General features: G+C 42.7%; 1 protein-coding gene across 6 annotated transcripts in view; it reads right to left on the bottom strand.

Moving 5' to 3' along the window:
- Window positions 1-14,505, bottom strand: part of LOC100991444 (chromatin remodeling regulator CECR2) — a 192,501-nt gene that overhangs the window by 43,458 nt on the left and 134,538 nt on the right. For 5 of the 6 annotated variants that reach the window (XM_034948891.4, XM_055105568.2, XM_034948894.3 and 2 more), the window contains exons 6-8: window positions 12,228-12,277; window positions 10,355-10,524; window positions 3,478-3,561 (exon numbers count right to left, since the gene is read on the bottom strand). In XM_034948891.4, coding sequence (XP_034804782.3) covers window positions 3,478-3,561; window positions 10,355-10,524; window positions 12,228-12,277 — 304 coding nt within the window. The remainder of the gene's footprint in view (window positions 1-3,477; window positions 3,562-10,354; window positions 10,525-12,227; window positions 12,278-14,505) is intronic. The other variant, XM_034948892.3, reaches the window with a different exon arrangement.

Here is a 14,505-nt window from a genome sequence, read left to right as displayed (position 1 = left end):
AGCCTGCACCGGCCACGCCCAGCTGTGGCTCCTGCCCTTGCGGATGCCATCTGTCCCCCTAGTTATTGCTCCACCTGTCTCAGACCACTTTCTCCACAATCTGCCCCCTCCTCCAGCACGGCCCTGCACTTGTAAACACCTCCTGCTTAGCTGAATATGTCTGCCTCACATTTCTCTGGGCCTTTTTTCTTTCATCAGCATGGGTTACCATTTTACCATTTTAGCAGTTTCCCATCTGATGTGAATTCTCAACAATTACAATTTTACCTAAATGACATTACACACATATGAGAAAAAAAAAATAATCTATGTTGTGAACAACAAATCTGCTTTTCTTTTCTTTTTTTTTTTTTTTTGAGACGGAGTCTTGCTCTGTCGCCCAGGCTGGAGTGCAGTGGTGCGATCTTGGCTCACTGCAAACTCTGCCTCCCGGGTTCATGCCATTCTCCTCCCAAGTAGCTGGGACTACAGGCGCCCACCACCACGCCCAGCTAATTTTTTGTATTTTTAGTAGAGACAGGGTTTCATCGTGTTAGCCAGGATGGTCTCGATCTCCTGACCTTGTGATCTGCCCAACTCGGCCTCCCAAAGTGCTGGGATTACAGGCGTGAGCCACTGCGCCTGGCCCACAAGTCTGTTTTAAAATTCCTGTGCTGATTTTCAGCACTAGGCTGATGGAAGGTAAAGCAAGTCTTGATGAAAACACCACTAAAAAACAGGACTCACTTTTTGTAGTGTTTTAACTATTAAAGAACCAGTACAACCAAATGAATGACAACTGGCCAAGCAAAAATAAACCTGCACAGTTACAAAAATGTGATACTGTCTTAGGCTGCAATTTTTTTCTTTAAAAGGTGGGGTCAGTTGCAAATGGGAGAGATGTTGGTGTAGGAATGCTTTACAGATAAGAGTCCTGCTAGAATCAAGGGGGTTTTTAATGAGAAGTTAATGAGAAACAACACTTTAAAATCCAGTCAAGGACGATTCAACAGAACCCCTGGTTTTAGCAACGCCCAATATGCTGTGCCCTTACACGCTCCCCTCTATGAGGGCAGGTATCAGACTTGCTGGCACCCTTGCTCCTGTTAGCAGCACACTTGAGACGAACACCCAACAAACAGCTCCCTAGCAACAGCAATGACCAAAGTGTCCGGACAAAAATAACCACTGCATCCCGAATCCCTGAGTTCAGCGAGACAGTCTCCCCTCACTGATATTTTCCCCAAGAAGTCACAACTCAAAGTCTTTTATCAGGCAATAAGTTTGGACTGCTGAGTGACCAATAGAGGCCAGAAACCCTGCCTCCATGCTTAAAAAGTCATGTCAACACTAAGGGTTTCTCCAGGATATCGGGGACCACAACAGATAGTTTACAGTCTCTGTAATACTGTGGTTTCTTTTTGTTCGAACTGAAGAGTAGAATAAAAGAAAGCTCAAACACTGCCAAGAATAAAAGAAGAAATTTTAGTGTTTGATGCCAAAGTTTTGCTTGGAGCAATGAAGGACGTTTCAGTCTATTCAGCCTGCTATGCAGTCTGAAGTGTAAGTTATGGCATCTAGGAATACTCAGGGCAGTGAACAGTAAACAGAAAAGGGAGCTTGCAAGGAGGTGTGAACTGCCAAGGTAATAAAGACAGCAGAGAGAGCCCAACAAGGCCAGGCTAGAAAACCATTTGAGAACATGGCTGAATACCAGGGACCAAAGGCCACTCTGAAATTAGTGACTGCTAGGAGGAAGAGGATACTGGAGAAGGGAGGTCAATCATGAATAGAATTGTCAACCCCCAGGTAATTAAACATCGGGCAAGACACATCTCTGAGTTAAAAAGAGACAGATGTGAAATCAAAATATACTGAAGTAAATACAAATTTATAAATTAGCTTTCCCTTTTCAGGGCTCAAGGTAGAATGTGTTTAGTTACTGACAAGATCTCTGTAATAGAACATCGTGTCGTCACTCAAATTTAAGATCCATGAAAATGTTACTGAAAGGCAAAAGGAAGGCTCCGTAACGTAACAATTCAAAGACATGGTCCAGAGTAAAACTACTGTCCCTTAACTCAAAACTCTCTACGATCACTGAACTGTTTAAATATTCGATGAAAGAGTGCCCAAAGGATAAACGGTTAAAAAGTGTTGTCCCTTCCTACAGTGTGATGTGATGTGATAAAGTAATTTAACTTTTTTTTTTCAGAGGTGGGGTCTTGCTATGTTGCCCAGGCTGGTCTCAAACTCCTAGGCTCAAGTAAATCTCCTGCTTCAGGCTCCTGAGCTACATTACAGAATGAAAATGCCGAAACATAGTCAGCTCCAGAATGCTGCTTGGACAACTCTTTTAATTAGTGGTTGCACCAAATATTCTTTCTTCACCTAACATTATATCTCAAACTCCCACATGATGCCCTCTCTCTTTCATGTGACCTAAACATTTCCCTGCCCTCCCATTTGTGTTGGTTTGCTTTGTGTCTTAGAAGAAATGTGATTATCTACCCTCCATGGCAAGGTCTTGACACCTAAGAATTTCATCTCCCCACAGATCAGCCAGATCCACGCTCTCTCATTCCTGGACCCTTTTCAGGTCCATGCTACATCTCCAATTAGAAACAAAACAACAAACTTGCCACAAACTCTCAGGTTTTCTTTTCTTTCTTTCTTTCTTTTTTTTTTTGAGACAGAGTGAAACTCTGAAGTTGCCCAGGCTGGAGTGCAGTGGTGCGATCGCAGCTCACTGCAACCTCCGCCTCCTGGGTTCAAGCAATTCTCCTGCCTCAGCCTCCCGAGTAGCTGGGATTACAGGTGCCCGCCACCACACCCAGCTAATTTTTGTATTTTTAGTAGAGATGGGGTTTTGCCATGTTGGCCAGGCTGGTCTTGAACTCGTGAGTACAAGCAATCCACCTGCCTTGGCCTCTTAAAGTGCTCGGATTACAGGCATGAGCTACCTGTGCTTGGCTCTAATATATACTGTTTTTTGACCATATATATTTATATCATTTTACATAAATTTATATAATTTCCTGTCTCTGTGCTTTTGTTTCTACTACTCCTGTAGTGTGGGATGCCTTCTGCCCCACCTCTCCCACCCTCTTTGCTCCCCCTCCATCAATCCCAGCCATCTCAGGATTCAGGTCAAATATGGCTCTGCCTACTCAAATTCTCCTTCCGTTGCCCAGCTCTACATCCTCCCATCTTTGCATTTGTGAACTGCTCCTATACATGCACCTATTGCAGTACGTATTCTTATTAAATGTGGACATGCCTACCATCCCAGGAGATTGTCAGAACCAGAGTGTGGCCTCACATCTTCTAATTCTTCCTCTTTCTAGAAATGCATCTTAAGCATAAGATTGCTAAATAAACATTTGGGGTTTAGGAAAAAAAATGAAGGAAAATAAAGAGGCAGGAATGGAAGTACATGAAAAGGATCCGTCTCTTTCATCAGGAAAGCTCCTCCTCGCTACTCTCACACACACTCACCTCTTGCTTGACGGGTTTGATGGACAGGTGGTCAGACATCCACCTAGGATGCAACTCTGCCTTTGTGCGCTGTGGACGTTTTCCCTATAGTTAGAAGTGAAGAAGAGAAAGGAAAAGATAGATTAGGGTGTTCTCAACTACTGATGCTGCTGCTGCTGCCGCCGCCAGTAAAAAAGTGGCCAATGAGGCACACAGGTTAGGGCCAAAGGCTTCCTTAGGACAATCAGGAACCACTGCTCAGCTGTGTAGGGACAGAAGCCAGTTTATTCTCTTGAAAAAATAAAAACAAAAACTTGGAGACAAACAAGTGTCTTTTATAATATGTATCACTGGCAAAAAACTCCCTTAACAGTTTAAACAGTAAAAAAAAAAAAAAAATTATCTTCCCAAATTACAAAGGGAAAGCCATGCTTTATCACCTTCCGCTGAAGGGGCGGCTCTGGGAGGGGGCATCAGGAGCAGCCGGAGGTGGGCTGCCAGGCAAAGGCAGCACAGTGGCAGCAGTGAGAAGTGAGAGCAGTTGCCCAGGAGGGGAAGCCAGGGAGAGAGCAGGGGTGGGAAAAGGGCTCAGCGAGCAGAATGCGGTGAGTGCCAAGGAAATGCACCAGGCTGGAAAGCAGTCCTTATAGGAAATTTCAAAGAAAGAGCATGGAGAACTACTTGTATCTAGGTTACTACTTTTGAAGGCCAAGGTTTATTAGCACATGTAAGTTTTGCAATTTGTGAGGAATGAGCCCCATGGCATCACCAACTGTAACCTACTACTAAAAGGTAACAAGCAAAGGCCTTCCCTTAAGATAACATAACTTCCGTGACTTCCGCATCAAAAATCTGCATTCTCCAGGGTCAGTTCTGGCACCACTTAATCCATTAGGTAAGGAATTATAGGATAGAAAATGACAAGAAGGGGTGGTTTATACAACTTAAACATACTGCAAAGCCACGGGGGTACATTTAGTGAGTCAGCAACTTTAGAAAGCTTTTCTGTTTCGGGCTGGGTGGGGTGGCTCACGCCTGTAATCCCAGCACTTTGGGAGGCCGAGGTGAGCGGATCACGAAGTCAGGAGATCAAGACCATCCTGACCAACATGGTGAAACCCCATCTCTACTAAACATACAAAAAAAAATTAGCCAGGCATGGTGGTGCGTGCCTGTAGTCCCAGCTACTCAGGAGGCTGAGACAGGAGAATTGCTTGAACCTGGCAGGTGGAGCTTGCAGTGAGCCGACATCATGCCACTGCACTCCAGCCTGGGCGACAGAGCGAGACTCCACCTCAAAAAAAGAAAGAAAGAAAGAAAGAGAATGACTAGTGCCTAATGCGAATGCAAGCCCAATTATCAAACGCTGTCATGACCTTCTTTAAGTACTTGTCCCGAAAAACCCAGCCCAGCAGTTTCCTGAAATATACCTATAAGCTCTTTTTTTTTTTCATAGGTTCTTGTTCTGTCGCCAAGGATGGAGTGCAGTGGTGCAATCATAACTCACTGCAGCCTCAAACTACTGGCCTCAAACAATTGTACCACCTTGGACTCCCAAAGCACTGAGATAGCAATTATTTTATAAGCCTCAAGACTCTAACAAGATCTCTTCAACTTTAAATACAGTAAAAACTTATCAGGGAACTGCCTTTCAAAGGGATTATGCCAGTTTACCATGATAGTTGCAAAAATGACAATGCCAGCTTCACTTCAACCCTGCCAAATCAGATAAAAGCTACGAATGAGAAAAATGCTATTCTTGATACAGAACGTGAATGTTTCCCTGCGCACTTTCCCATCGCCGCATCTGTAAACCATCTATACCCTTAGTCAATTTATTTGTTGAGAAATTAAAGCTTATAAAGCTGTATATTCTGTAACATGAGCAACAAGCTCTACCAGTATCTACATCGCCTTTTATTTAAACAACAACAACAAAAAGGTTTAAGTAAACTTTTATATGGCCATCACAGCAGGACTTAGCTTCTGATAATTATTTCAAAGTTTAGAGGACGATCATATAATACCTCCACAAAGATGTATCAAATCTTCTGATGGTGGACAGAGAAGGATTAATGTCATCCATTATTGCCTTTATGTATGTTACTATAAAATGTGGTTTTAGTTTTCTATCAAGGTTTCTCATCAATTATCCACTACCATAAACAATGGGAGAGGACCGAGTAGCGTCTTTTGATTGCCAAATACTATGCTCTGTACATTGACATGGGTTCTTTGTTTAATTCCCACAAAAAACTTCTGTCAAGTGATAGCATTTCATTTTACTAATAAGAAAACTGAAATGGACCCCACTTCTACAAAAAATTAAAAAATTAACCGGGCGTGGTGGTGTGTGCCTATAGTCCAGGTACTCAGGAGGCTGAGGGAGGAGAATCGTTTGAGCCCAGGAATTCAAGGTTACAATGAGCTATGATCATGCTACTGCACTCCAGCCTGGGTAACAGAGTAAGGTCCCTGTCTCTGTTTTAAAAAAAAAAAAAAAGAAAAGAAACAAGGTGAAATGGAATGGTATCAAGAAACTTATCCAAGGGACAGGACAGGGGAGTGCCATAATTTAAGCAGGTTTGAAAGAAAAGCTCCTGACTCTTCCACATACCACATTAACCCCTCTTCCACTGCCCCGTTTCTTGTGCCTCCATTACACACTGCATTTTCTTTTCTTTTTTTTTCTCGATCTGTCACCCAGGCTGGAGTGCAGTGGTGCGATCTCATCTCACTGCAACCTCTGCCTCCTGAGTTCAAGCAATGCTCCTGCCTCAGCTTCCTGAGTGGCTGGAATTACAGGCACCCGTCACCATGCCTGACTAATTTTTGCATTTTTAGTAGAGATGGGGTTTTGCCATGTTGGCCAGGCTGGTCTTGAACTCTAGACCTCAGGTGATCCACCTGCCTCGGCCTCCCAAAGTGCTGGGATTACAGGCATGAGCCACCACGTCCCTGGCCCCAGGTCAACATTTTTAAATGCTGCATCTTACTATTCTTTATTGTGTTACACTGGATAAGACTCCAAAACAGTATTACCAGTAAGATAGTCTCAAACATTACTCTTTTGGTAACAGGATAGCTTTTACTTCTCGCTATTAACAATCTGACACGCAGTCATGTGTTATACTTAACAATGAGGATACATTTTGAGAAACCACATTCTTAGGTGATTTTGTTATGTTTTCAACAATACAGAATTCAGGGACTAGATGGCATAGCCTACTACACAGCTAGGCTATGGGGTACAGCCTGAGGGTCCTAGATGGTATAGCCTACTACAACCCTAGACGGTGTAGTGTGCTACACACCTAGGTTATGGGGTATAGCCTATTACTCCTAGATGGTGTAGTCTACTATATACAACCCTAGATGGTAGGGCCGACTACACACCCAGACTACAGGATATATAGCCTATTGCTCCTAGGTGGTGTAGCCTACTACTTACAATCCCAGACACACAATGGTAAAGTATTTGTGTATCTAAACATACATAAATAGAAAAGGTGCAGTAAAAATACAGTATAAAAGATTTAAGAACTGGCACACCGAGATAGGGCACTTATCATGAATGGAGCTTGCAGGACTGGCAGTTGCTCTGCTGAGTCCGTGACTGAGTGGTGTGAATGTGAAGGTTAGGACATTACAGTACACTGCTGTAGACCTTGTAAACACAATGCACTCAGGCTGCACTCAATTTATAAAAAGAAATGGAATTGTGCTACAGTGTCATAAAGGCTATGACGATAGGAAATTTTCAGCTCAATTATAATCTTATGGGACCACAGTGGTATAAATGGTTTGTCATTGACCAAAACATGGTTACTCGGGGCATTATTGTATATACTATGGAATGAGGAGAGTATGTTCAATTTTATCAGGTATGGTGTTCAAAGATTATCTGTATCAGAACGAACAGAGTAGCTTCCAGTTATTTCTTTCATTTTGGAAATGTTTGGAAGTTATCTTTTCCTTGAAGGTTTAGAAAACTTTACCTGTGAATAAATCGATCCTTCTGTGAGAACTCCCTAATTACTAGTCTGCTAAGATTTTCTACTTCCCAATTTAGATTTTTCTTACTATACTATTCTTCTGGTTAATAGGACTTCATTGAGGTTTTTGAACTTAAAAGCACTATCTATTTCTTTGAAAATATCAAATCCATTATTTCTTTCTGGTCTGCAACTCCATGGTTCTTGAAAATTGTATTTAAAGATTACCCTATTTAAGGGTTACCTTATTTGAATTTTTCTCCTTTTGAAAAGAATCAATGCTTGAAATTTTTAATCAAAATCATCAGTTTTATGCTTTAAGTTTTTTTCCCCTTAATTCTTCTATCCCCCAAAATGTTAGGCTGAATATAGCAGTAAAAAAGCAGAAATGATAAAAGAAGGCTTAAGGTGACTGGGTATATTTCCAGATAATTTAATGTGCCATGACTGATGATATCAATAAAGTAATATGCAAGGTTACGCAAAGTCATAAAAACGATCTCTTTACATCATTGTTACTTTAAGAAAATTAGATTATATATTTTAATTCCTAGAAAAATTGTTGCAGTGAATTGCTGATCACAAAAACGGAATGCAATTATCGTACATGAACTTAAGTACACTGATGGTAAAACGGAGGTTTTCTGGATCATCCAGGACGGCGGAAGTCTTGAAGCACTGTTTGTAAGTTCCCGTTATTAGAGAAAGGTAATTTCTAGGACTTTCCCTAAAGCATCAACCTGCTTAAGGGTTAGACACAGCACCAGATCTACAATAAATTAAATAATACATTTGACATGTTTGCCTCCCTGTAGGTACTGCAGTGATGATTTACAAATACTTTCTCTTCATATTTCACTGGCAAGTGGTCAAATATTTCTGGTCCTCTATTAACATGTATCAATAATCAGAAATATTATTATCGATATGAAATAAGCAAACTGAATAATTATCAACCAACCACCATAGAAAAGGCAAGGCAGGCTAAATGTGGTGGCTCAAGCCTGTAATCATAACACTTGGGAGGCCAAGGTGGGTGGATCACTTGTGGCCAGGAGTCAAGACCAGCCTGGCCAACACAGCGAAACCCCATCTCTACTAAAAATATAAAAACATTAGCCAGGCATGGTGGCGCACGCCTATAGTCCCAGCTACTTGGGAGGCTGAGGCATGAGAATTGCTTGAACCCAGGAGGTGGAGGCTGCGGGGGGCCGAGATTGTGCCACTGCACTCCACCCTGAGTGACAGAGCGAGTCTCTGTCTCAAAACAAACAAACAAACAAAAAAACAAGAAAAGAAATGACATTAAGTGTCGTGGCTGTTAAAAAGATGAGTAAGACATGGTCCTTGAGATGAAGAAGCCTGAACTCACAAAGATATAAAATAAGCATAAAGAAACATGTTAAGCGACAAAAGGCTGGGAGAAACAAGGACAGTTCATGGACGTAGTGACATTTAAGTAAGGCTTTTGAGAGAGTAGTATTTAAATGGGTAAGGAAGTAGAGAGGGGGCCAGGTGTGGTGGCTCACACCTGTAATCCCAGCACTTTGGGAGGCCGAGGCAGGAAGAGTGCTTCAGCCCAGGAGTTCAGGACCAGCCCAGGCAACATAGGGAAACCCTACGCACAGATAAAATTAAAAGATTAGCCAGGCGTGGTGGCATGTGCCTGCAGTCCCAGCTACTCGAGAGGATCATTTCAGCCTGGGAGGTTGAGGCTGCAGTGACTGTACTCCAGCTTGGGAAATAGAGCAAGACCCTGTCTTAAAGCAATAAAAGCTGGGCAGAGTGGCTCATGCCTATAATCCCAGCACTTTGGGAAGCCAAGACAGGAGGATAGATTGAGGCCAGGAGTTTGGGACAAGCCTAGGCAGCAGAGCAAGACCTCGTCTCTACAAAAAATAAAAAATAATTAGCTGGGTGTGGTGGCACGAGCCTGTGTCCCCAGCTACTTGGGAGGTAGAGATGAGAGGATCACATGAGCCTGGCAAATCCAGGCTGCAGTGAGCTGTGACCGCACCACTGCATTCCAGTCTGGGTGACAAAGTGAGAGAGCTTGTCCTTAAAAAAAAAAAAAAAAAAAAAGGCCGGGTGCAGTGGCTCACACCTGTAATCCCAGCACTTTGGGAGGCTGAGGCGGTATATCACTTGAGGTCAGGAGTTCTAGACCAGCCTGGTCAAAATGGTGAAACCCTGTCTCTACTAAAAATACAAAAAATTAGCTGGGCGTGGTGGTGGTGTGAGCCTATAATCCCAGCTACTCAGGAGGCTGAGGCAGGAGAATCGCTTGAACCTGGAAGGCAGAGGTTGCAGTGAACTCAGATTGCACCGCTGCACTGCAGCCTGGGAGACAGAGACAGACTCAAAAAAAAAAAAAAAAAAAAAAAAAGGAAACAGAGGATGAAGGATGTTTGAAAATGCATGAAGTAGGGTGTACATGCATGATAATATGGGGCATATGGTTTATGAGACTATAGCTTGCCCTGAATTTGGTGAAGAGGACACAATCAGGTAGAGCCAGGCAAAGGGCTGGCAATGGAGCTACAAGGACAAAGACAAACCCACAAGATTTTTTTTTTTTTAAAGCATTACACAGGGACTCAAGGAATGTTTCCTGAGGAGTGTATGGGAGAAGGAAAGTTGGTTCCAGGCTGTGAAAAGCCACCGTCACTATTGGTGGGTGGTAGACACTGAGGACTTTCTGGGGGAAGGAGAACATGATAGGACCCACAGTGAAGGAGAGGGGGTGGCATGAGGTCCCATTCTAACACTGGAGTTCAGACAGGATGGAAGCCTGCACTATTTCCAGGACAGTGGGGTGTATGGGGAAGGTCTCATGAATAATCCTTAAATAACGCAGCATCAGGCCTAACACGGAGGAGGACAGAGCAGAGAGTGTGGCACACCTTCTGGGCGATCATGTTGCAGATCTCAGGCAGGAAGTCCTCACTGAGGAGCTTGTAGAGCTGCCGTTCTCGAAGGGAGGTCCTCTCGCGAAAACTCTCGGTGACCTGTCTCCATTCCTCTTCTGTCTGGCACAGGAGCCACCAAGTACCTTGGCCTGGCCCTTGGGACCCTAGAAAATAAAGGAACGGATTCACTACAGGAGATCCCATGAGGACCTTTCCTTATTTACTCTCAATTTTGTTTCTACTGTGGGTCATGACTAAAATAAGGAACTCGGCCGGGCGGATCACGAGGTCAGGAGATCGGGACCATCCTGACTAACGTGGTGAAACCCCGTCTCTACTAAAAATAGAAAAAAAAAAATTAGCCGGGCGTGGTGGTGGGCGCCTGTAGTCCCAGCTACTCGGGAGGCTGAGGCAGGAGAATGGCGTGAACCCGGGAGGCGGAGCTTGCAGTGAGCCGAGATCACGCCACTGCACTCCAGCCTGGGTGACAGAGTGAGACTCTGTTTCAAATAAATAAATAAATAAATAAATAAATAAATAAATAAATAAATAAATAAAAATAAAAAAATAAAATAAGGAACTCAAAAAAGAGACCTATTACTTTTTAATTTTTTTTTTTTTTTGAGACAACGTCTGGCTCTATTCTCCAGGCTGGAGTGCAGTGGTGCCATCTCAGCTCACTGTAACCTCCACCTCCTGGGCTCAAGCCATCTTCCCATCTCAGCACCCCCCAAGTAGCTGGGACTACAGGTGTGTACCAGCACATCCAGCTAAACTTTTGTACTTTTCGTAGAGACAGGGTTTTGCCATGTTGTCCAGGCTGGTCTCTAATTCCTGAGCTCAAGTGATCTGCCTGCTTCCAACTCCCAAAGTGCTGGGATTACAGGTGTGAGCCACTGCACCTGGCCTACTTTTAAATTTTATTTATTTATTTATTTATTTATTTATTTAGAGGCAGAGTCCTGCTCTCTCGTCCAGGCCGGAGTTCAGGGGCACCATCTCAGCTCACTGCAGCCTCCGCCTCCTGGATTCAAGTGATTCTCCTGCCTCAGCCTCCCGAGTAGTTGGGATTACAGGTGCCTGCCACCACGCCCAGGTAATTTTTGTATTTTTAGTAGAGATGGGGTTTCACAATGTTGGCCAGGCTGGTCTCGAACTCCTGACCTCGAGTGATCCATCCACCTTGACCTCCCAAAGTGCTGGGATTACAGGCATGAGCCGCCACAATGGCCTCTTTTTGACTTTAAAGTTGACAATGTATACTTCTGGTTTTCCTGTTAAAGTCATTGTTAACAACTAAAAAAAAAATGTAATGTCTAAAGGCAATACAAATATAACTACTGTGAATTTAACAAGATAGATATTCACAGTCTAGAAATGATTAAATACATTGACAGAAATGGTTTTGAGTTTGAGTCTTTGCAGAGTCTACCCTGCCTCAACTACACTGTGCAAACTGGTATGTGCCTCCCATTTTTATGTTATTTGGATTACAAAATTAAAATCTAGGTAGGAAACCAGTATGTAGTAAACCTATAAGGAAACCATTGTGTCACGAAGCACTGACATTAAAAAGACCTCTCTTTGAGAAGCTGGTTATTCACTCCAACGTTAAGGTGTCTATTACACTGTCCCCAGTAAACAGGGCACTAGTGAAAAAATCTAGTTTTGATCTTAATCCTTAGTCAGATGATGAGCTGGGCACAGGATAAGGTGTGAGGAAGAGAACTGAAGAAGAGTACAGGGGGTAGGTAAAAGGCTATTGCAATAACCTTTACTTTGTATGACTCTAGAAAAAGAGTCAACACCCTAGCATAAATGAATCATATTTATTTAATTCTTTCTAAATGCCAGTAAAGAACATTACCATGTCTTGTCTGTGGCTCGGATGCCAAGGAATTTTCTTCCTGCTTTTCACTGAAACACAGGAAAAAGAGGTGCCAATTAAAACAAAGACAGGTCCAAAATTGTTCTGTGCCACCCCAGGATGGTAGACCCCATTAATTTAACACAAAGAGAGTGTATGTGTGTGTGTTAAGGGGACAAGGCTTGGAGGCGGAACGCTGAATAAATGAACACTAAGATGCAGGCATGCTGATCTAGGAGGGAAGTACTGACATACAGCTACCCTATGTTATGGCAACAGTATCAATGCATAAGAAAACAGTAACTTTTATTTTTTATTTTTATTTTTTTTGAGATGGAGTCTTGCCCTGTCACACAGGCTGGAGTGCAATGGCGCGATTACAGCTCACTGCAACCTCCGCCTCCCAGGTTCAAATGATTCTCCTGCCTCAGCCTCCTGAGTAGCTGGGACTATAGGCACCCTCCACCAGGTCCAGCTAATTTTTGTATTTTTTAGTAGAGATGGGATTTCACCATGTTGGCCAGGCTGGTCTTGAACTCCTGACCTCATGATCTGCCTGCCTTGGCCTCCCAAAGTGTTGGGATTACAGGCGTGAGCCACCATGCCCGGCCAGAAAACAGTAACTTTTAAAACTTTTTTTGGAAATCAAACAGATGCACTGTTTTTTTTTTGTTTGTTTGTTCTTGTTTTTTATCACTGCTCCAGTCAAGAGAGAGATGCAACTGTTAATAATTAAATGCCAAGAAAAAAGAACTGTAGGGATTTCAATGTTCTCCTCCCTGATTCAGGGCCGCACTGAAGACAGGTGTATTTATTATAATTGATCCTTACCTAAGGCAGAGGGTTAAGAGCATGGGCTCTGAAGGGGGAATGCCTCTATTCAAGCTGTGCCACTTACAATGTGACCTCAGGAAAGTTAATTAACTTTCCCCCAAAATGGAGCTATTAATAGTGCCTACCTCACAGGGATGTTGGAGATTAAATGACAAAATGCAAAGTGTATAACGCATTAGGATGAAGTATCATTTTCACTTGTATCCCTGAAACAGAAAGGACACTCTGTGGACTTTTCGCTTGTTTTCAATTAAAGTTTCTATGAGAATGAAAATGTTCTATATTGGCATTATCCAATAAACCATGTGGCTGCTGAGCATCTGAAACGTGGCCAGCGTGAACCAGAAACTGAATTTTAAATTTAATGAAAAAATATTTAAATACTGGCTTACACACACAGCTCTAAAGGAAAAAAGTCACCAGTAGAGGGTAGCACAAGTCCATGGATGCTTGTTAAAATGATTCTACAGTCCCAACCCTAAGCTACTATGATTCTTGATACTTATGGGGAAATGGAGACAGGTATCACGCAGCTTTCTGAATATCGAAGGACGTGTGAAATCCTAACAAACCCGGAAACAGGTGTTGATACATAAAACGTTAAGTAATTACAGGACATTTGTCACAGAAACGGATAAGCAAGAAATAGGCAGCTGCAATCTGAAGCTGAACTTCTGTAAAGTTAAGTGAATGCTGATTGAGTTAAAATCAGGATCTGAGTGATCTACATTCTTTTTTTTTTTTTTTTTTTTTTTGAGATGGAGTATCGCTGTGTCGCCCAGGCTGGAGTGCAGTGGCATGATCTCGGCTCACTGCAAGCTCTGCCTCCCAGGTTCATGTCATTCTCCTGCCTCAGCCTCCCGAGTAGCTGGGACTACAGGCACCCGCCACCACGACTGGCTAATTTTTTGTATTTTTAGTAGAGACGGGGTTTCACCGTGTTAGCCAGGATGGTCTCGATCTCCTGAGTGATCTATATTCTTAATCTGATTTCCCAGAAATATTTCTTAGTGGTTAAAAAGTGACACGGTGAAATTCAGCCTAACTCAAGCATTTAGATTAAGTAGGAAGGGAAGAAGCCACTTGTCCTGAGTTATCAGAATTTTTAAGAATACAGCCTCACTTCAATAGGCTTAGTGATAGAGCTGATCCTTAAGTAAAAAGTGTATTTACACAGCATAGGTCAGACTTTGAAAAGTCCTATAGCAAGATTCACATGGTGAAATTTCCTAGAAGATAATGACATATAAAAGAAAATCCCCCAAGTATCTTTTTCTTTGCTAAAATTAAATATAAAATTGAAGAATGAAAAAAATTGTCTTGTTCAATATAATCCTCATTAAGTGCACATCCATCGTCTAGTAAGAGGACTTGCTTAGAGAGGGGAGGTGACTTGCCAGATGTCACACACTAAGGGCTTCCTGACTGTACTGCACACGTGGTA

This window comes from Pan paniscus, chromosome 23 (genome assembly GCF_029289425.2).
Source record: "Pan paniscus chromosome 23, NHGRI_mPanPan1-v2.0_pri, whole genome shotgun sequence".
Lineage (NCBI taxonomy): Eukaryota > Metazoa > Chordata > Mammalia > Primates > Hominidae > Pan > Pan paniscus.
This window is presented reverse-complemented; position numbering and strand designations above follow the sequence as displayed.